This window comes from Hipposideros armiger, unplaced genomic scaffold (genome assembly GCF_001890085.2).
Source record: "Hipposideros armiger isolate ML-2016 unplaced genomic scaffold, ASM189008v1 scaffold_897, whole genome shotgun sequence".
NCBI lineage: Eukaryota > Metazoa > Chordata > Mammalia > Chiroptera > Hipposideridae > Hipposideros > Hipposideros armiger.
Window position 1 is genome coordinate 124,503 of NW_017732247.1, and position 20,796 is coordinate 145,298.

General features: G+C 49.1%; 1 protein-coding gene across 10 annotated transcripts in view; it reads left to right on the forward strand.

Annotated features, from left to right (window-relative positions):
• Positions 1-20,796, forward strand: part of ARHGAP39 (Rho GTPase activating protein 39) — a 60,906-nt gene that overhangs the window by 23,182 nt on the left and 16,928 nt on the right. For 8 of the 10 annotated variants that reach the window (XM_019630136.1, XM_019630140.1, XM_019630144.1 and 5 more), the window contains exons 2-4: positions 833-992; positions 12,208-12,639; positions 17,597-17,680. In XM_019630136.1, coding sequence (XP_019485681.1) covers positions 913-992; positions 12,208-12,639; positions 17,597-17,680 — 596 coding nt within the window. In that variant the 5' untranslated portion in view covers positions 833-912. Of the gene's footprint in view, positions 1-832; positions 993-3,977; positions 4,121-7,106; positions 7,324-12,207; positions 12,640-17,596; positions 17,681-20,796 lie in introns of those variants that run through there. The other 2 variants (XM_019630141.1, XM_019630142.1) reach the window with 2 other exon arrangements.

Genomic DNA, 20,796 nt, shown 5'->3' on the forward strand with positions numbered 1-20,796 from the left:
GCGCTGCGCTGGGCCCCAGTGGGTAACTGGCCTCAGAGTTCCTTTCCCATCAGCCATTTGGCAGCTGTAGTAGTCCCCACTGTTTCTAGGAATTGTTCATGTGTTGTGGAAATGGCACCCACACACGTGTACGTGTATGTAATGCATTGTGCATATCCTAGATCGCACATAGTTTCCATTCTGGACTCGCCTTTTTCTTCATTGTGGAGTATGGATAAACAGAGGTTCTCAATTTTAGTATAGCTCAATGTATCAATTTTTCTTTTGTGTTTGGCGTTTTTTAGTGTCTGATTAAGACCACAAAGATTTCCTTCTGCGTTTTTTTTCTAAAGCTTTACTGTTTCAGCATTTAGATCTGCAGTTTGTCTAGAATTGAGTTCTTGTATTGGATGAGGTTGGGGTCAAGGTTCATTTCTTCCTGTTTACATGCAGTCAGCACAGCAGTGTTGTTGCACAGCCCATGCATTGTCACAAGTCACTATACATGCACATCACTTTTTCTTGGGCACTGACTGGCCTGTCAGCCTGCCGGGGCTTCGCCATGGTACCTCAGGAGCGCCAGCTGGGTGGCGCCGTCCCCATGTGCTGCTGAGGACACTGCCTCTCAGAGGCAACGGGTAGCTTGCTGGGGCCAGCTAGTGAGGGGACTGGTCACCTTCCTGGCTTGGCAGGGGCAGGATTCCCGCCTGGGGTTCAGGGCTCATAACGCGGCTCAGGACTGGGTTCCCCACTCTCGCCAGCGCTGGGCTGCACTGTTACGGTTCCCGAAGCCCAAGGGTGTAATGAGGTGTTTTCTGCATTCGTGTGCTGACACACTTCTGCTCTCTCGCAGGGCAGCGCCTTCCCGACTGATGCTGGAGGGGACATCCTGACGACCTGCTGAGACTGTCCCCGGGTCCTCAGAAGACTGCAATGTCCCAGGCTCAGGAGTATGAATGTGAGAGCCACAATGCCACCATGCAGGAGCCTCGGGTTTCAGGATCCAGCACGAGGTAAGGAGATGGCGGTGTGCTGCAGAGGTGACGAGAACTAGCGAGGAGGACGCATGTCTGTCCTTTCCTCACAGAGGGAACCAAGGCTTGGTTGCCACTCTGTGGTGGCCTGACTGGGCTGCTGTCCATCTGCACGTAGCAGGACTGGGCCCACTGTCCTTGCAGAGGTGACTTGTGCTTGCTTCTGAAGTGGGCACTCTCCCCAGGAAGCCTGGTCCCCAGGTGTGACCCCCACTTCCTGCCACAGCCGCTATGCAGAGGGACGGGGGCGGGGCGTCTCATGGGATGGGTGTGGCTGGCTGAGCGGCACACTGTGCAGGCCCTGTGGCTGCGCCCAGTTCCTTACGCCCCTCTCTGGGCATCGATGGGTCCACTGCAAGGCAAATGGCCACACTTCATCTTTTTTATTTTCTGATTTTTCACTTTATTTGGAAATAATTCACACTTACAGGAAAGTTGCAAGAACAGGAACGGTGCACTGTACACCTGTGTGCCCTTGCCCAGATTCACCCTTTGTGGCCACTTTGTGCTGCTCCCCCTACACACAGATGATGCTGCTCTCCGAGTCATCTTGGGCAGGTCACAGGTGTCATGGCTTAGTGTTTGCTGCTGGCACCCAGGACAGTGTTGCCGTGAGTGAACCTGTACCGTGGGAAGCTTCCATCTCCTCTGCGCCCAGTCTGTCTGTGGCAGCTGGTTCCCTGTCGTCCTGGGTAGCGCTTCCAGCCCCTCCAGCGTGCACTTGTCACACCCGGCACCCACTCGCCCCGCCAGGCTCACATCTGGCTACATGTCCGTTCACCTCTGTAATCTGGAAAATTTCCACAGCATTTCTCTGTCTTTTGTGACATTGACACTTTGTAAGATAATAGTAGCCTTTTTTAAAATCAAGCACTCAGTTTGGGTTTGAGTCTCTTAGTGGAATGCTACCCTGTGGTGTGACGTCCTTCTCAGGCTCCAACGTTTCCAGGCACACGGCCCCCAGCCGCTCGTCTGCCCTCCCCAGCATATGATGACTGGTTTCCCCTCGCCACCCGTGCTCTTCACCAGTGTAGGTGTTTTGATCCTTTCTCACACGATCCAGTCTTTTCTGGATGGCTGGAGAACACCAGCTTCCCAGCCACAGCACTTCTTCCACGCCCAGCAGTTGGCAGTTGGCTCCGAACGGGACAGGAACCCCAGAGCCCCCTCCTCCCTGTCCCTGCATTCAGTTGCTTGTTCTTGCTGTGGAATCAGGTTTTCCTTTTTTTTATATATATTTGGAGTTCATTCCTGCACGTAATTACTTGGACACTCACGCTATCCCAGCTTGGTTCAGTTGGGTTCCTTCACGCTGCCTCCTGGCCTGTGATTCTTTAGAGTATTTTCTCCTTTGGGCTTAACAGATGCCCCAGGCATGTCTTGTACTGCCTGCCTCGCCTATCCAGCTGTCCCCTGAGGGGCCCTTGTTCCTTTAGGGAAGATTGGAGTGGAGGACCAGGGTGGGTGCTTGGTGTGCTGTGGCTCCTGCGTGTATGTGCCACATGTGTGCACAGATGCACACATGCGCATGCAGAATGCACGCACATCAGACTGCTGTGCTCACACTGGTGCCTTACATTCTGATCTGTTCCCAGAGGGCACTCTGATGTGTCTCCCATTCCCCAGCCATACCCCCTTCCTCCGTGAGAACCTGCTCCCAAGAGCTTCATTGGTGCACTTAACTCACCTGCTCACTGGTGATATGTCCTCAGTTGTTTCAGAGTCGCTTCACCCATTCCACTACAAAAAGGATTCCTACATATGCTTTTAAAAGTTCATGCACAGGGCCGGCTGAGTGGCTCAGTTGGTTAAGAGTTAGCTTAAGAACACAAGCTCTGAGCAACAGGGCCGCTGGTTTGATTCCCACATGGGCCAGTGAGCTGCGCCCAAGCTGAACTGCTGAGCTGCCAACAGGTGGCAGGATGGCTCAGCTGGTGAGAGCATGTGCTCCTAACAACTAGGTTGCCTGTTTGATGGTGGGCTATGCATGCCCGCAAATAAGACTGAACGCGGCACCTTGAGCTGAGCTGCTGCCCGGATGGCTGAGTGGATAGAGCGTGTGCTCTTAACAACAAGGCTGCCGATTCAACCCCGCATGGGGTGGTGGCTACACCCACCCGCAACTAAGATTGAACACAGCACCTTGAGCTTAGAGGCCACGAGCTGCCGATGGGCAGATTGAAGAACAACAACTTGGCCGGTCCCGTTCCCCAATTCCCCAATTTAAAAAAAAATAAGTTGACACACAGGCCTCACAAGAACAGGAGCACAGCGTCTAGTCCCATGTTTGCGAGTTACTGGCTAACCTCTCCTCTGCTTCCTCTCCGTGGACTCGTCTGTTCTGGACAATTTGAATAAGTGTAGCCACACAGTAGGGATCTGTGTGTCCAGCTTCTTTCACTTTGGGAGTGTTCTCAGGGCTCGTCCCTGTGGCAGCACATGGCAGCACTCCGCTCCTTATGACTGAACGATGCCCCTCGGATGGAAATACACATTGTCTTTCTCCATTAATCAACTGATGGGCTTGGGCATTTACGGATGTTGCTGCCGTGAACACGCGTGTCCAGTTTTCCGTGTGGACACGTTTCCTTTCTCTGGGCAGATACCTCGGAGTGGGTTGCAGCATCCTGTGGTCACTCGATGTTTAACTTCATGAACATCTGCCAAACTTTTCCAGAGTAGATGCACCATTTTACATTCCTTCCAACAGCACAGAAAGGTGCCGATTTTGCCACATTGTCTGCAGTACGTGCTCGTGCGGTTTTTAAAACCATATTATAGCCACCGTAACAGGTGGGAGCGGCAGGCCGATGGCTGTGGAGGCCAAGCCTGGGAGGGGTGTCCCTGGGAGGTGCAACCCCAGGGCACAAGCCGGAGGCTGCTGCCCCACCTTTTTCTGCACAACCTTGCAGGTTTACTGTTGACCAGAAGACATGCGTGACCTAAGGAGCCCCAGAGACAGCCGCGCCCTGATGGCACTGCCAGAGGGTCTGCCTCCTGTTCTTACACTTCCAAGACACCTTCTCCCAGACGCGCTGTCCTTCATGCGGTCTGGTCCCCAGGATGCCTACCCATCCTGCTCTTCCTTCTGCAGCATAACCGGCATGGTGGGTGGTGGTTGCAGGTGGGCGGGCGCAGAGCTCCTCAGAAGAGCCCGTATGACTGCAGGTGGGAGCGGGGCAGCTACAGAGTGGACTCGTTTGCTGGGTCACATCAAGCGCCGGCCTGTGACAGGCACTCAGCATGCCACAGTCTGGGCAGCAACACCCAGGGAAGCAGTGGCTCCCTAAAGGGGAACCCTAGGGGGCCTGTGACAGGGGCACTTGCTGGTCTCCTGGAGTCTGAAAGGCTCATTGATGGAACCAGACAGGGAATGGAATTGGGGTGATGTGCTGAACCATGCACTGATTTAGGGTCTCAAGGAGCTGCTGTTACAGAAACTCCCACGGCTCTCCAGGATCTACGTGAGGTGGTTATTGTGACGTTCACCGAGAGGAAGAGCTGAGGCCTGGGAAGAATGCCGTGTGGTGGGGCCTGGAGTGGGGCCCACGTTGCCCTCCTGGGATTCCCTCCAGTATCACGCAGCAGTCCTGCAACAGGTGCAGAGGGTAACAGGCACGTAGGAAACAGGCACCACCAGTGAGACGCAGCAGAAAGAGACCCATGAAGATGATAGTATTGGAGTCACCAGACACAGAATAGCTGTGTTTAAAGAAATAAGAGAAACTTGCAAATGTGAGTGGAGGACAGTAGACCCTAAAGAATGACTGTGGAGATTTGGAAAAGAGCCGGCAAATAAAACACAGCCAAAGAGAGAATTAATGCAGTAGAAAGAGAAACTAAAATGACCTAGAATGAGGCAGGCAACTGGAGATTGGGAAGCCGGAGCCACATGGAGGCTCGGCTCCTGGGGCGAGTTTTCTGTGGGAGTTCCAGAAAAAGGCAAGGGGGTCGGGGTGGTGTTTGAAAAGATGATGATGGGGAATTTTCCAGAATTGTTTAAAGATACCAACCCTCAGAAGCAGGAGTCCTGCAAAATCCTTCATTTCAACATAGTGAAACTGCAGAACACAGAAAAGGAGAATTACTCATTCTAACCATGTATCTGCCAAATCATTTGTGTTTTCTATATCATAATTACATTGTATCATGCAAATGACAATAAGTCGTTTATTCCTTATTTATTCACAAGTGAATATACAGTAAATTATTAGTCAATAGAAAAATAAGCAACATTACTTATAAAAGTAATATACAAAATAAATTGCATTTTTGTACAGCAACAGCAATCAGAAAATTACCTATAAAATTAACAATGTGGGCCGGCCGAGTGGCAGTTTGGTTAGGAGTTGGCTTGGGACGCAAGCTCTGAGCAGCAGGGCTCCGGTTCAAATCCTACATGAGGGTTAATGACGCTGCGCCCTCTACAGCTAAGATGGTGAACAACAGGTTGACCTGGAGCTGGGCTGCCGTGAGTCGCCGGCGATGATGTAGGCTGCAGTGCGACTGGCCGGCAGTGGGCGTGAGCTTTTGTGAGCTACCAAGAACCGCTGTGAGTGGCTGTCCAATGGCCGGCGAGCGACTGCCTCACCCAGGAAGAGCACGATGGTAATACCAACATGGGCCAGTGAAGCGACATCCTCCACAACTAGCCTGAAGAGCCAAAGGACAGCAACTTGCCTGTTCCCATTCCCCGATTCCCCAATAAAATCTAAAAAAAGAAAAAGAAAAAAAATTAACAATGCAAAAATTGAGAAATAACAACAGACAGGCCAGGATGTGGAGTAAGAAGCAATGCCCTGCACAGCTCAGGATAAAGCATGTCGGTGTCCTCTGCACAGGTGGTGTGGTGTGTACTCCTGTGATGTAGCACCCCACCTCTGCACACTCTGCCAGGGTCCACCTACAGGGATCACAGCATGATTGTGAAAAATAACCCTGAACGACAAACAAGCCAAATGCCTGTCAGCAGTAGAATTGAGAGGTGAAGTGTGGTCACACTGTGTGCAGTGAACAAGCTGCATGGGACCAACTGACAATGATGAGTTTCACTTTTTTTTTTTTTTTAGCTGAGCCATCCTGCTACCTGTTGGCAGCTCAGTGGCTGCTCAGCTCGGGCTGGACTCGAACTGCTGTTGCTCAGAGTTCAAACTCTTGAGCGAGCTCTTAACCAGCTGAGCCACTCGGCCGGCCCTGAGTTTCACTTTTAAGTGTAACAAACAATACACAATAAGTAAATAGTTTCCTTCATGAATATGTGATTCAAAAACTAACACACCTAAACTAATTTGTTTAGGGTTATCTTCAGTTATGGTAAAACTATAAAAGCAGGAAAGTGATTGCCTTCACCTCAGTGGTCTCCTTGTGAATGGAAGTGTGATATGGGGGTTGTCTGGGATGCTGCCTTGTTTTATTTTTATTTTATTTTATATTTCTCCTAAAGATTTTATTGGAAATTGGGGGAAGGGAACAGACAAGTGCTGTCCTTTGGTTCTTCAGTCTAGTTGTGGAGGACGTCGCTTCACTGGCCCATGTTGGTATTGTGATCATTGCGCTCTTCCCAGCTGAGGCAGATCCGTCACCGGCCATTGGATGGCCGCTCACGGCAGCTCTCGCTGGTTGCCGGCCACTCACAGTAGCTTACGGCAGCCCAGCTCCAGGTCGAGCTATTGTTCATCGTCTTAGCTGTAGTGGGCACAGCGTCACTGGCCCATGTGGGATCCGAAGCGGTGGCCCTGTGTAAGAGCTCACACTCCCAAGTCAACTCTTAACCAACAAGCCAATCGGCTGGCCCTTGTTTTATTTCTTGATGAGTAACTGCTGTCCTTGTGTTAAACCATAATTGCTCATTATACTTATCTTTATGTCCTATACACTTTTCTGTATATACATCATGATTTTATTTTTAAGAGTAATTTACATTTACAATAAGAGTACCATTTATAATAGCAAGGGTGTGTGTGTGTGAGTAAAACTTAGGAATATATCTGACAAAGCATGTACATGCCCTTTAAAGACCTAAATGAGTGGGCACTCCATGGTTTCGGTAGAAGACTAAATCATCACAAAGTCTTCTCTTTTCTCCTGAAATAGATCCAGCAAATGTGCCCACAGAGTTTGTGCAAGTTGACAAGCTGATTCTACAATTCACAGGGGAGCACAAGGGTCAAGAATAGCCAAGACGTGACTGAAGAAGCAGAGGACTGGGAACTTGGGAAACGCATGGTGTACAAAGCTACCGTGATTAGGATAATGTTGTGTTGGTCAGAAAAGGTTTGACCAACAGAGCCAGCAGAGAGCTCAGACACAGGTGCACTGACCCTGTCCATCAGGGAGACCCCTGGTTATCCATGTGGGGAAATGAAATGTCACACAGTAAAACAAAAGTCAGTACAGATAAAGAACTTCAACATGAAAGGCAAAGCTATAAAACTTTGCAAATCAACTTAGAATATGTTTGGAGGTGGCCGGATGGCTCGGTTGGTTGCAGTGCATTCTCTGAACAACAAGGTTGTCCGTTCGATTCCCACTTGGGCCATTGAGCTGCACCCTCCACAAGTATATTAAAGACAATGACTTGAGCTGAGCTGCCAGTGGGTGGCTGATGGCTCAGTTAGTTAGAGCGCGTGCTCTTAACAAGTTCGCTGGTTTGATTCCCGCATGGGGTGGTGGGCTGCGCCTCCCTCAACTAGATTGAAAACAGCGACTGGACTTGGTGCTGCGCTGTGCCCTACACAACTAGATTGAAGGACAATGACTTGACTTGGAGCTGATGGGTCTTGGAAAAAACACACTGTTACCCAATTAAAAAACAAAAAGAATATGTTTGACCTAGAAGTAGGAAATCTTAAGATTTAAGATTCCTTTTTTTTTTTTTTTAAAGATTTTTATTGGGGAATTGGTGGAGGGGAACAGCCAAGTTGTCCTTCAAGCTTAGTTGTGGAGGGCGCAGCTAGCTCAGCTCCAAGTCCAGGTGCCATCCAGCCACCCGTTGACAGCTCGTGGGCGCTCATCTCAAGGTGCTGTGTTCAATCTTAGTTGTGGGTGGGCGTAGCTCACCATCCCATGCGGGAATGGAACCATCAACCTTGTTGTTAGGAGCATGTGCTCTCACCAGGTGAGCCATCCTGCCACCTGTTGGCAGCTCAGCAGCAGCTCACCTCGGGCACAGCTCACTGGCTCATGTGGGAATTGAACTGGCGACACTGTTGCTCAGAGCTCGCGCTGTTAACCAACTGAGCCACTCGGCAGGACCAAGATTTAAGATTCTTAAACAAGGTAGAAAGGGGAGAAATCATGAAGGAAAAGATTTATAAATTCAACTATATTGAAATTTAAAACTTTTCATTGAAATGCAAAGACACTGTAAACAGAGTAAAAAGATAAGCTGCAAGCAGGAGAGAGATTGGTAACACATACGAGATCTGACAAGTTTGAGAATTCATCCTAGAAAAAGTGCTATATACCTCATTGCTGAATATCACTACAGTCACTTTTGAAATACTCCCCTTGGGAAGCTATGCACCGACGCCAGCACCTAGTCCACCCTTCAAAGCAATTTTGGAACTCTTTCTGGAATTGGCATCAGAGCTGTCGTCATATTACCCTTGATGTCCTGAATGTCATCAAAATGTCTTCCTTTCAGTATTTCATTTACCTTCGGGTAGAAAAAGAAGTCACTGGGGGCCAAATCAGGTGAGGGAGGGTGTTCCAATACCGTTATTTGTTTATTGGCTAAAAACTCCCTCACAGACAGCGCCATGTGAGCTGGTGCATTGTCGTGATGCAAGAGCCATGAATTGTTGGCGAAAAGTTCAGGTTGTTTTCGTCTAACTTTTTCATGCAGCCTTTTCAGGACTTCCTAATAGGAAACTTGGTTAACTGTTTGTCCAGCTGGTACAAATTCATCATGAATAATCCCTCTGATATCAAAAAAGGTTAGCAACATCGTTTTGACTCTTAATTTGGACTGACAGAACTTTCTTGGTGGTGCAGAATTGTCTGACTTCCATTGTTCACTTTGACACTTTGTTTCAGGGTCGTATTGGTACACCCATGTTTCATCACCAGTGATAACACGGCCCAAAACATCGTCTTGTCTCTCCAAAAGGTCCTGGCAAACTTCCACTCTCTTGTGCTTTTGTTCATCAGTGAGCTCCTTCGGGACCATTTTTACACACACCTTTCTCATGCCAGGATTTTGAGTTAAGATTTTCCTGTTTCTCTGTCGATGTTTACTTGGTCTGCTATGCTTCTCAGTCAGACTCATAATTTGACGATTTTTTGCAATGTTTTTGGCAGTTCTGCTCGTTACTGGCCGCCCTGACCTCTCTCCATCAGTGATGCGTTCTCTCCCCTCAGAAAACCGTTTAATCCATTTGTACACTGCCGTTTTCTTCATGGCATTATTCCCATAAACTTGGACTAACATGTCCCTGATTCCACTTCCACTCTTGCCAAGTTTAACAAGAAATTTAATGTTTGTTCATTGCTCTAATTCAAGCTCATTCTCACAATGGCACATAAAAACATGCAAAAACAGGGCCGGCCGAGTGGCTCAGTTGGTTAAGAGCTCGCTCAAGAGTTTGAGCTCTGAGCAACAGCGGTTCGAGTCCAGCCCAAGCTGAGCAGCTGCTGAGCTGATAACAGGTAGCAGGATGGCTCAGCCAAAAAAAACCAAAAACACAAAAAAACAAAACATGCAAAAACAGTAACGAATGCTACTCAGCAAGACACCACCACACATCAGTGCGAACACAGTTATGAGACACTGATACACCAAGGTTATGAAACCTTACCGAGCTGTTTGTACAGTGCTGCCAATGTAAGCGCGTGGTGGCAAGTTTGTGAACTTAATTGCCAGACCTTGGATAACTGAGAGGGATTACTATCAAGAATATATATTTTTTAAAAATACAACTCATGCACATTTATAAGAAAAAAAATCTAATGGGCAGAAGTCCCATGTTTCTAGTAAACAAGAAATATAAATGGCTTGTGAATATAAGAAAGATACTTGACCTCATTAATAATCAGGAAAAATTTTAAACCACGTACATGGGAATTCATTATTTGAATCTATGTTTGTGTATGTTTGAAATTTTCCATTATTAAAAAAGGGGAGATGTAAAATTGCTGAATTCCACTACTACTAGATAACCACTTTTAATACTTGAATTTACCTTTTCCACAATTTCTACACAAATATATACGTATAAACATTTATGTGGCTTTTTTTTTTAAGAGTCTATATAACTTTGTTTAGTTATTAACTGTGAAAGTCCTTATTTTGCCATTAAGCTTGGATTCACGTTAAAACACATCTTCACAGGGAGGTACCATTGACCATACTCTACATACACACATCCTCCCCCCGGCCAGGGAGAGACCATTGTCAGTCTGGCAGGTCTGTAGCGTGTGGATATATTATGCACTAAATCTCTACAACTGTAAAAATTGATGCTTACAGTCTTACATATCGCTAATTGGAAAAATACACTATTTTATAGAAGATAATGTATCAATTTTTGTTCAATTACAAATGTAATCTGTGAACATAGAAAACTTGGAGGGGGGCCGGCCGAGTGGCGCGATGGTTAAGAACTCGCTTGGGATGCCAGAGGGCCCCGGTTCGGATCCCACATATGAGGGCCAGTGACACTGCCCTCCACAGCTAAGATGCTGAACAACAGCTCAAACTGGAGCTGGGCTGCCATGGGTCACCCGTGACGGCGTAGGCTGCAGTCCCTGTGGCAGTGGGTTGCCATGGGCTACCGTATGTAGCCAGCAGCCAGCGTGAGCGGCCAGCAGCCGCAGTGAGCGGCCGTCCAGAAGCCGGCGACTGATCTGCCTTGCTTGGGAAGAGCGCAATGATGGTGCCAACTTGGGCCAGTGAAGCAACGTCCTCCAGAACTAGAATGAAGAACAAAACGACAGCAACTTGTCTGTTCCCCTTCCCCCAATTCCCCAGCACTGTTCCCATCCCCCCAATTCCCCAATAAAAAATCTTTAAAAGAAAAAAGAAAAAAAAAAAAGAAAACTTGGAGGGCCAGCCAAGTGGCTCGTTGGTTAGGAGTTGGCTTGGGACGCCAGCTCTGAGCAGCAGGACCCCGGTTTGGATCCCACATGAGGGCCAGTGACGCTGTGCCCTCTACAGCTAAGATGGTGAACAACAGCTTGACCTGGAGCTGGGCTGCGTGAGTCGCCAGCCACAGTGTAGGCTGCAGTGGGGCTGGTCGGCAGCTGGCGTGCGCCTTCGTGAGCTGCCATGAGCCTCCGTGAGCGGCACGGCAGTCCAATGGCCAGCAAGCGACTGCCTCACCCAGGAAGAGCACAATGATAATACCAACATGGGCCAGTGAAGCGACATCCTCCACAACTAGACTGAAGAACAAAAGAACAGCAACTTGTCTGTTCCCCTTCCCCAATTTTCCAATAAAATCCTAAAAAAAAAAAGAAAACGGAAATTGCAACAAAGCAGAAAGGCGTCATGCCACATCTCAGTAGCCACTGCTAAATGACGATGTCTGTGCTGTGGACGCTTAAAACAGAGTTCCAGCTGGGACCTGTGTGGGGGGACGGAAGCCGGCCATCAGCATTTGGCGCGCAGCACTGTGAGTGCTGTGGGCAGGATTCCCCCTTGGCTGCCATACAGTGGGTGGGAGTATGGTGGGAAACAGGACAGTCCCATGCAGCGTCTCTGCTCATCACCCTCTCCAGCCCCAGCAGAAAGAGCAGCAGTGAGAGGTGCAGAGGCCGGGCACACGGTGGGCTGTGCTCAGAGCGAGACCCACTGCGCTCCGGGCTCTTCTGCCTCACCTTGACCTGCGTGTGGGGGAGGGGGGATTTGAAAGAAGGCTTTTTTTCGAACTTTGTTGTAAATGTGAAATTGTTTTTGTTATGGACTGGCTGTGTCACCCCCAAGGTAGACTTTGTAAGTGATAAGGACACACTAATAAGCTTTAAGAAGATTTGATTAAGTAAGTGACAGGATGTCTTGCTTTTGAAGTGGAGGATGTAAGAAAGTGCCCAATGCAGACTCGTCCCGCGGGTGGATGCTGGTGGTTGGGGTGCAGGGCCGGGGTGTTGTAAGGAGGGGTTGCGGCCGGGGTGTAAAGCCTGGGTGCAGCGCGAGTTGCCTGGAGGTCGCCTGTCCCTGCCACCATCCTGCTAATGCTGTCCCGCTCTCTCCCAGGCTGGAGTGGGTGGAGATCATCGAGCCACGAACCCGTGAGCGCATGTACGCCAACCTGGTCACAGGCGAGTGCGTGTGGGACCCGCCGGCCGGTGTCCGCATCAAGCGCACCAGCGAGAACCAGTGGTGGGAGCTCTTCGACCCCAACACGTCGCGCTTTTACTACTACAGTGCCACCACCCAGCGCACTGTGTGGCACCGGCCGCAGGGCTGCGACATCATCCCCCTGGCCAAGCTGCAGACCCTGAAGCAGAACACGGAGTCCCCGCGCGCCTCTGCGGACAACAGCCCCGGGCGCGGCAGCAGCATCAGCCGCGATGGCAGCACCAGCTCCTCCCTGGAGCCCGAGCTGGATGCTGGCGACAAAGCCCAGGAGCCGCCCGGGAGGAGCCGGCAGGCGGCGTTTGGGGCTGTGAGGGAGGAGAGCGGCAGGTGAGGTGCGGGCAGGGCAGGTGGGGCGCAGGCAGGGCAGGTGGGGCGCAGGCGTGATTTCACCAGGGACAGTGGACACCACAAAGCCACTGAGACCTGGTTTGCACTGTGGGGTCTTTCTCCTCTGAGGATGATACACAAGGGCCGGGCATGGAAACGGGAGGGTGGCAGCCACAGAGAGAGTGGGCAGTGTCAATTGTGTGTGGTGGTAGGTGGGCGCACAAGCAGATTCTGGTATATTTGGGGACTGCACTGCTGGTTCTGGTGCTTCTGCATGGGATGCGGAGGTCAGGACACGTATGGGGGTCAGATCAGTGTGGACGCTAGACACTCACCTGGGGTCACCTGGAGGTGTCCTTGGCCAGGGAGGTCTGAGCTGGCTCAGGAGGGTCACCTGAGAGTCCTTCCGAGAAAGCGGACCTTCCCTTGGTGGGAGCCAGGGCACCCAGGGATGAGCAGGGAAAGTGTGGGCTGTGAGTGACCTCTGGGGTCCTCCAAGGCCCGCAGGCTGTCCTGTTTCCTCTTATCGAGGGCTCAGGCCTGGCTCCTTGTTATTGGATTGTGATGGTTTTGAATTCTTTATCGTATGCTGACTCATCTGTGTAATTAGATGGGGGGATTGGGTTCTTTCAGGATTCTGTTGGCAAATGTGTTTGTCACCCACATCTGGGTACGGCGCCGCACCCTGCCCGGTCCCCTGGACCTTCCTGCCGAGCTGCGCGCTGTCTGGGGAGGGAGTGTCCTTTCTCCAGAAGTCTCTTAGGTGTTCTACGTGAAGTAAGACGACAGGGTCAGTGGGGTCAGGATTTCCCCAAGAAGCTCTGTTTGGATTTTGGTTAGAATTGTGTTGAATTTACGCATCAGTTCGTGTGAGATGGGCATCTTTATTAGATTGTCTTGTCCCATGCATGGAGAACAGTGTGTTTCATACTCTTCTCCACAAAGGACTTGTATATTTCTAAGGCTTCTTTCTAGGTACTTTATGAATTTTATAGCTCTGGCTTTTGTAAATTATATCTCTTTTTAAAGTCATGTTTTCTGACCGTCACTGATAAATAGACATTGATTTTTATATGTCAGTTTTGTTTTTTACACTTTTGCTGAACTCTCGTTAATCTCATTAAAGATTCATCGTCCATCTCCTGGGATGCTATTTAGCTGCCCCATGAGGTCCGGGACTGAACCACAAAGGGCCAGCACCCTGACCTGTCCCAGTGCTCAGGCTGCAGACCTCCCATCCCTATAACTTGATGACACTATCATTCAGGCTTGGGAAGTCCCCTCCTATTGGTGGGCTTTTCCTCCCAATGAATGGGTGGAGTAGTTTATCAAGTGTATTTTCTGAGTCCATTGATATTGGTGTTGTGGGTTGAATGGTGTCCCCACAAGAGATATGCTGAGGTCTGAACCCCCAGGATCTTAGGGTGTGACCGGTTTGGAACAAGGATCTTTGCAGATGCCAGTAGTTGAGAGGAGGTCACCTGGGGTCGGGTGTGCCCTCATCTAGTCGGACTGGCGTCCCTAGAAGAAGAGGGGAGACACAGGGAGAGGCCAAGTGACCACGCAGGCAGAGTTTATTTAGAGCGATGCGTCTACAAGCCCAGAATTACCGGCACCACCAGAAGCTGGAGAGAGGCCTGGAGTGGCGTCCCTCACGGCCCCCAGCAGGAACCAGCCCTGTGGGCACCTGGATCGTGGACTTGTGGCCTCCAGAGCTGTGAGAGCACGAGTTTCTGTTGTTTGAAGACACCCAGTCTGTGGAACTTCGTTGCTGCGGCCCGCCCCAGGACACCGCTGCCATTAGTAGTTTTAGAAATTGTTATTCTGTATCTCTTGCATTCTTAGGATACTCAGTTTGTATAATTTTGTAAATAGATTCAGGTTGCTAATGTTTACTTAGTTGGTAAGTAACAATGGCTGTGCTTTCGTCCTTGTTCTGTTTGGCTGGTTTTCATACCAACATGGGCAGTATGGCCTCTGTCTTCTGTCCTCTGAACCACTATCTGTTTCTGGGTGTGTGACGCGCTCACCTGTCCACTGTCCAGCTCTGTGGCTTGTCTGGATAGGGTTTTAACTACAGACTCAGTTTCTTTAATGCTTGCAGGAGTATTTAGGTTTTTTAATATTTTAAATCAAATTTTATATATATATATTTTTTATTAAATGGTCCATTTATCTGTGTATACACATGTGGGCATAAAGCTACTCATAGTGTTCTTCTGTTTTGAAATTTCCTCCTGCAGCACCTGAGCTGTTCGCTCTTTCGCCCTCGTTCCCGTTCAGCTTTGTAGAGATTTCCATTTCACTAGTCTGTTCAGAGAACCACTTTTGGCTTCACTGGGCCTCTCTTTTGTATCTTTGCTCTTGTTTGACTTTGTTTGACATTATTTTCTCAGCCATTTCCTAAACACACTGTTCGGAAGCTTAACTCATTTGTTACCACTCTTTCTTCTAAAATGAACTCGGAGATGATAGTCTTCCCTCTGCTCTGCTTTAGTTTTACTGCACAACTTTGGGATGTAGAATTGTTGTCCAGTTTTAAATATTTTGTAATTTTAATTATGATTTCTTCTTTGATTCGTTTGTAACTTAGAAATGTCTTAATTTCCGAAACTGTAGGTTGTTTTTTTTTTATTCTTGCTCTTGATTGTCAAGTTAATTTCATTTTGGTCAGAAAGCATGATTTTTATTTTTTTTTAAGATTTTATTGGGGAATTGAGGGAGGGGAACAGCGCTGGGGAATTGGGGGAAGGGGAACAGACAAGTTGCTGTCCTTTTGTTCTTCAGTCTAGTTGTGGAGGATGTTGCTTCACTGGCCCATGTTGGTATTATTATTGTGCTCTTCCCGGCTGAGGCAGATTGGTCGCCGGCCTCTGGACGGCCGCTCATGGTGGATGCTGGCCACTCACACTGGCTGCCGGCCATACACGGTAGCTTATGGCAGCCCACTGCAGCTCCACTGCAGCCTACCACTGTCGCCAATGACTCACGGCAGCCCAGCTCCAGGTTGAGCTGTTGTTCACCATCTTAGCTGTAGAGGGCAGTGTCACTAGCCCTCATATGTGGGATCCGAACCGGGGCCCTCTGGCGTCCCAAGCCAGCTCTTAACCAATGTGCTACTCAACCGGCAGGGACGATTTCATTTTTCATGTTTGCGTCTGTTCAGGTGCACGCTTTTCATGGTTGGCTTCTCCTCTGTCTGCGGCCATGCCACACCCATGCGGTGGCCGACGTGCGTCTTGCTGTTCGAAGGTGTTCCTGTGTAGCCCACCTTCCTGGCACGCAACTGTTAAGCTCCACCCCTGCGTTCTGTGCGCCTCATCGCTCTGGGGGGTCTGGGGGGTGATCCTGGGGTTGGTGGTACCACTAGGAGCAGGCAGCAGGTGCTCCCCCAGCACCGGGTTTTACCCAGACCATCTAATCAGTTGGGTGGACCTCACCGGCACTTTAGTTCTCCTTTCTCATTTGTCAAGATTCTTATTCTCTCCTTGTGAGTTTACCTTTTGAGTTCTCTCTGATGTGAATTGCCTGCTTACATGTTTTAGTCATTTCTCTGCTAGAGTTACTAGCTTACTTTCTGTTTTGCAAGAGTTCCTTGCATATTCCAGTTGTCGCTTCCTCGCTGGTTTCAGACGTTACAAGGATCTAATACTGGGTCACCTGCCTGCTCTCTGGTCCCTGATGTCTTGATTTTGATGCAACCAAATTTACCAGTTTTTTTGTTTTTGTTTTTGTTTTTTGCCTTGCAGTGATGTTTTTAATGTTTTGTTTAAAAAGTTCCTCCTTATCCTAGTTCCAAAGATACACTCTTACATGCCTGGTGATAAATTTCTAGTTTTGTCTTTCACGTTGAGGCCTAAATCTGCCTGGAGCCACCTTTGTTAGGAGCCCAGGAAGGATCCCTGCTTCATCTCCTTAACCCCACCTTGGCCCGTGGCACGTGCCCCTTCACCACCTCAAGTGCATCTGTTCTTACATCAGTGCCGCCGAGCCCCTGGTGATGCCACACATCCGCGCTCGAAGTCTCTCTACCTCCTCTTTGTAGTTAAGACTCTTAGTTTGTTGTGGGCTTGGAGTTCAAGCCCACGTTGTTCATGGGTCAAAAGTGTTATGTAAGTGAACACTGCATTAGCAGTTTCTCTTAATACTTCTGTTAGTTTTTCAGTTGATTCTTTTAGTTTTTCTAGGTTGCCAATTAATGACAATTTATCTTTTTCAAATACTTAAATGTCTTGCTTTTTAAAAAATCTTATTGCATTGACTAGCATTTCCAAAATTATTACGTACTGGTGGTGAGAGATGTCCTTTCCTGACATTAATGAGTTTGCTTTCAGCCTTTTACCACTGAATATTATGAAGGCCTTGGGTTTAATACAGATATTCTTGATCAAATTTCAATTTTCTTTTACTTCTGGATTGCTGAGAATTTTTAAAATCATAAATATTAATTTGATTGTATGCTTTGAACACCTGCCAAGATAGTCACCCCCTTACTCGTTTCCCAGGTATTGCGAGCCCCCACCCTTAAGATGCCTGCCATCCCCATAGGGGATTCCTATTCCCTACTTCCTTCCCAGGTCGTCTGGGCTGTGGTTCTCACCGACCCCCTCTCTGTTCCCTTAGACCAGTAGCCCCAATTCCAGTCATCCAAGCTCCTGGAATCCAGGACGGGGCAGTCGGTGTCTTTGCCTGCCCCCCGACTCCAGATGGGGCTGCAGTGGGGCTGTCCCTGTTGGAGGGCAGGTGGGTCCCAGTCCATTCCGTCCAGGCCAAGTCTCAGGCACTGCAGGGAGGCGTGCTTAGGACAGGATAAAGACCCGTTCGAGTTGAGGAAGGGGACAGCCTTGTGGGCCGGAGCCAGGACATCGGGCTCGTCCCAGAGAAACTATTTCTAATGTCGCACCCGTGTAAATGATTGCACGTATGTTCATGTCTTCTTTCTTTTGCTGTGTTTCAGTTCTTCACCACCAGCAGTGTTTCTCGACAAGGACTATGAGATTTCCCGGGGTCACTCTGCAGATGGCCAGCTTCTTCACTACAGGTATAGCCTGTGTCTCGGGCTTGGCCGTCTCCTGACCTGAGGGTGGTTTTCTTGGCAGTTCTTGGATGAGCTGGAAAAGAGTCTGGCTCAGCAGGAAGCAACTCGCTGGCCGAGCACAGCGTGTGGGGTCTTCAGCAGCCAGTGGGGCATGAGGAGCGGCTGTTGGGGCCACCAGTGCCTGGGCAGAGGCCTTCTGAAGTGACACGGAGGCTCATGTGGCAGCTTTTGGTCCTAGGACAACCTTGTCACTGGCCACTCTGGGGAATCATGGAGCCTGTGGCGCTTCCCTGGTCCCTGGCAGAGGAATGAGGCCTTGGGGTCCTCAGCATGTGGTCGTCCTGGGGCTCCGGCCATGCCTCCCAGCAATTCCTTGTTGATTTTACTCGTGGGGGAGGGAGCGGACTTTGGCCTGTCTTAGCCCTGGGTTTGGTTTGCAGGGTGCTTGCTGGAAGGTTCTGGAGGGACCCTCAGGACCCTCAGGGGTGCAGCAGCAGTTAGGCTGGGCAAGACCATCCCTTGAGCAGCTTGTTTGTCCAGGATGGAGCAGGCACCTCCTTCCCGGCTGTGGAGGGGCCAGGTGGGGTGTGTGCCTCTGGGTGGCCTGGGTGCCCCCAGCGCAGACCAGGAGTGACACCAGTGCTGAGGATGATTTGAAGACCTGAGGGCCTTTGGCAGTTTGCTTCAACAGTTTTAAAGATTGAGCTTGGAAGTGGTAACTGGGTTTGTACATCAGCACACCGGGAAGGGAACCTGAGCCTACCCTGGTCCAGCAATGTGGCTGTGTGACCGTGGCATGTTTCCCAGCCTCTCTCTGCCCCCACGTCCGCCTGATAAAGTGGAGCATGGGAGGCCGACTGGGTGGGGCCTCTGCCCCGTGGCAGTGCTGGGAAAATTTCCCAAGGTGGATTGGAACCAGCCTCGCAAGGAGCATGGGGCCAAGAGACCGAAGGAAGAGGCTGACAACTCCAGAATTAAACGCAAGTTTATTAAGGGAACTTAGGGATGGAAGCAGCGTCTTGGATCTCCGCACCCCAGGGGGGCTGGGGCTTGATACATGTGGCTTCCAGGAATGCAGAACTTAACTCCTAGAAGAGAACATGGTAGAAAACCTAGATGACCTTGGGTGTGACAATGACTTTTTAGATACAATACCAAAGACACAATCCTTGCAAGAAATAATAAGCTGGGCCTCATTAAAATGAAACACTTCTGCTGTGAAAGTCAATGTGAAGAGGAGAAGACAAGTCACAAAGTATTTGCAAATGACACATCTTATAAAGAACTGTCACCCAAAATATGCAAAGCTCTTCAAAGTCCACAATAAGAAAACGACCTGATTTTCAAATGGGCCAAAGACCTAAATAAGCAAATCACCAAGGAACACATACACATGGCAAATAAGCACATGAAAGATGCCCCACATCGTATGCCATCAGGGAAATGCCAATTAAAACGATGAGATCCCACGACACGCCTATTAGAATGGCCCAAATCTGGACACCGACATCACCCAATACCCGTGAGGACGTGTGGCAACAGGAACTGCCACTCACTGCTGGTGGGGACGCCGAAGGTGCGCCACGCTGGGAGCTTGGTGGTTCCTTACAGAACGAAACTCGCTCTCACTGTAGGAACCACCAGCTGTGCTCCTCGGCATTTACCTAAAGGAGTTGAAAACGTGCGTGTTTAAGCAGCTTTATTCATAACCCCCAAAACCTGCATGCTACTAAGATGTCCTTCAGATGGGCGGTGGACAAATAATCTGTAGTCCGTTCAGAATGCGAGATATTCTTCAGCACTAAAGAGAAATGAGCTGTTGAACCAGAAAAAGACATGGAGGATCCTTGAGTGCATATACTGAGTGAGAGAGCCCATCTGATAAGGCCGCCCACAATGCCATATATTGGGGTCTCGGAAAAGCCATGATGCAGTTTTGCAACGAAACACATAGAAACATCATGACTTTTCCAACAGCCCAATAGTTGCAGTCATGTAGAATGCAGCCTTTTCAGATTGGCTTCTTTGGAGGCTAAAGATTTGCTCCCTGGTTTGGCTTCAGAGTGGGCTTCTATGGAGACAGAAAGATCAGTAGTTGCCATGGGTTGGAGGGAGGGAGGAATGAACTGGGGGAGTACAGAGGAATTTCAGGGCAGTGAAAATACTGTGTGACACTGTAATGGTGGACACGTGTCATTGTACATTTGTCCAGCCCCACAGAACGCACAACACCCAGAGTGAACGAGAACTCTGGGTGACAGTGAAGTGTCAGTGTAGGTTCAACAGGTGCACCCTCTCGTGTGGAATGTTGATAATGGGGAGGCTTGAGTGAACGCAGGGGCCAAAGGGGAAATCTGTACTTTCTACTCCGCTATTAACCTAAAAGCGCTCTAAGAAACAATGTCTATTAAAAAACAGGAAGAAGTAAATAGATATTCTTAAACTGAAATATACTGGGGATGCCAAAAAAATGTATGCAAATGGACACTGCTCAGCGTTGCTCAAGCAGTTCGCCATAGCCAGAAGTGTCTGGACTTTGAGCACCTCTTGTAATTGCAGAAGCCAAACATGACTTGTATTCATCTTTTGTTATCGGTATATATTGAGTAATTACAAGTTTAATAGTTTTTTCCTTTCTTAAAATGTGTATGATTTTTTTGGCACCCTCTGTATAACAGAAACTAAGAACTCAATATATGGCTGTAAAAGCAGGTTAAACATAGCTGAATAGAAAATTAATAAATTGGAAGGTAGATCAAAAGAAGATACCCATTGTGAAGTATGGAGAGGCCAGGGGATGGGAGGTACAGGAGACCACGTGCGACCACAGCCACACAGTGAAAAGGACAGTGATTGATTCCCAGAAGAGAGGAGAGAGGACATGAGATAAAGTAATACTTGAAAAGATAATGGTCAGGAGTTTCCAAAAGTCACAAAACATGTCCAGCCACAGATTGAGGAAGTGCTGTGAATCCCAAACACGTAAGCACATGTGCTAAATACTAAATACAAAAGGAAAACCATAAAAGCAGCTGGAAGTCGCTTGAAGGAGCAAGCAGGTGGCAAGAGGTGAGCCCTTGCTCGTATGTCCTAAACTCCAGATCTGGTCCCTGAGTGGG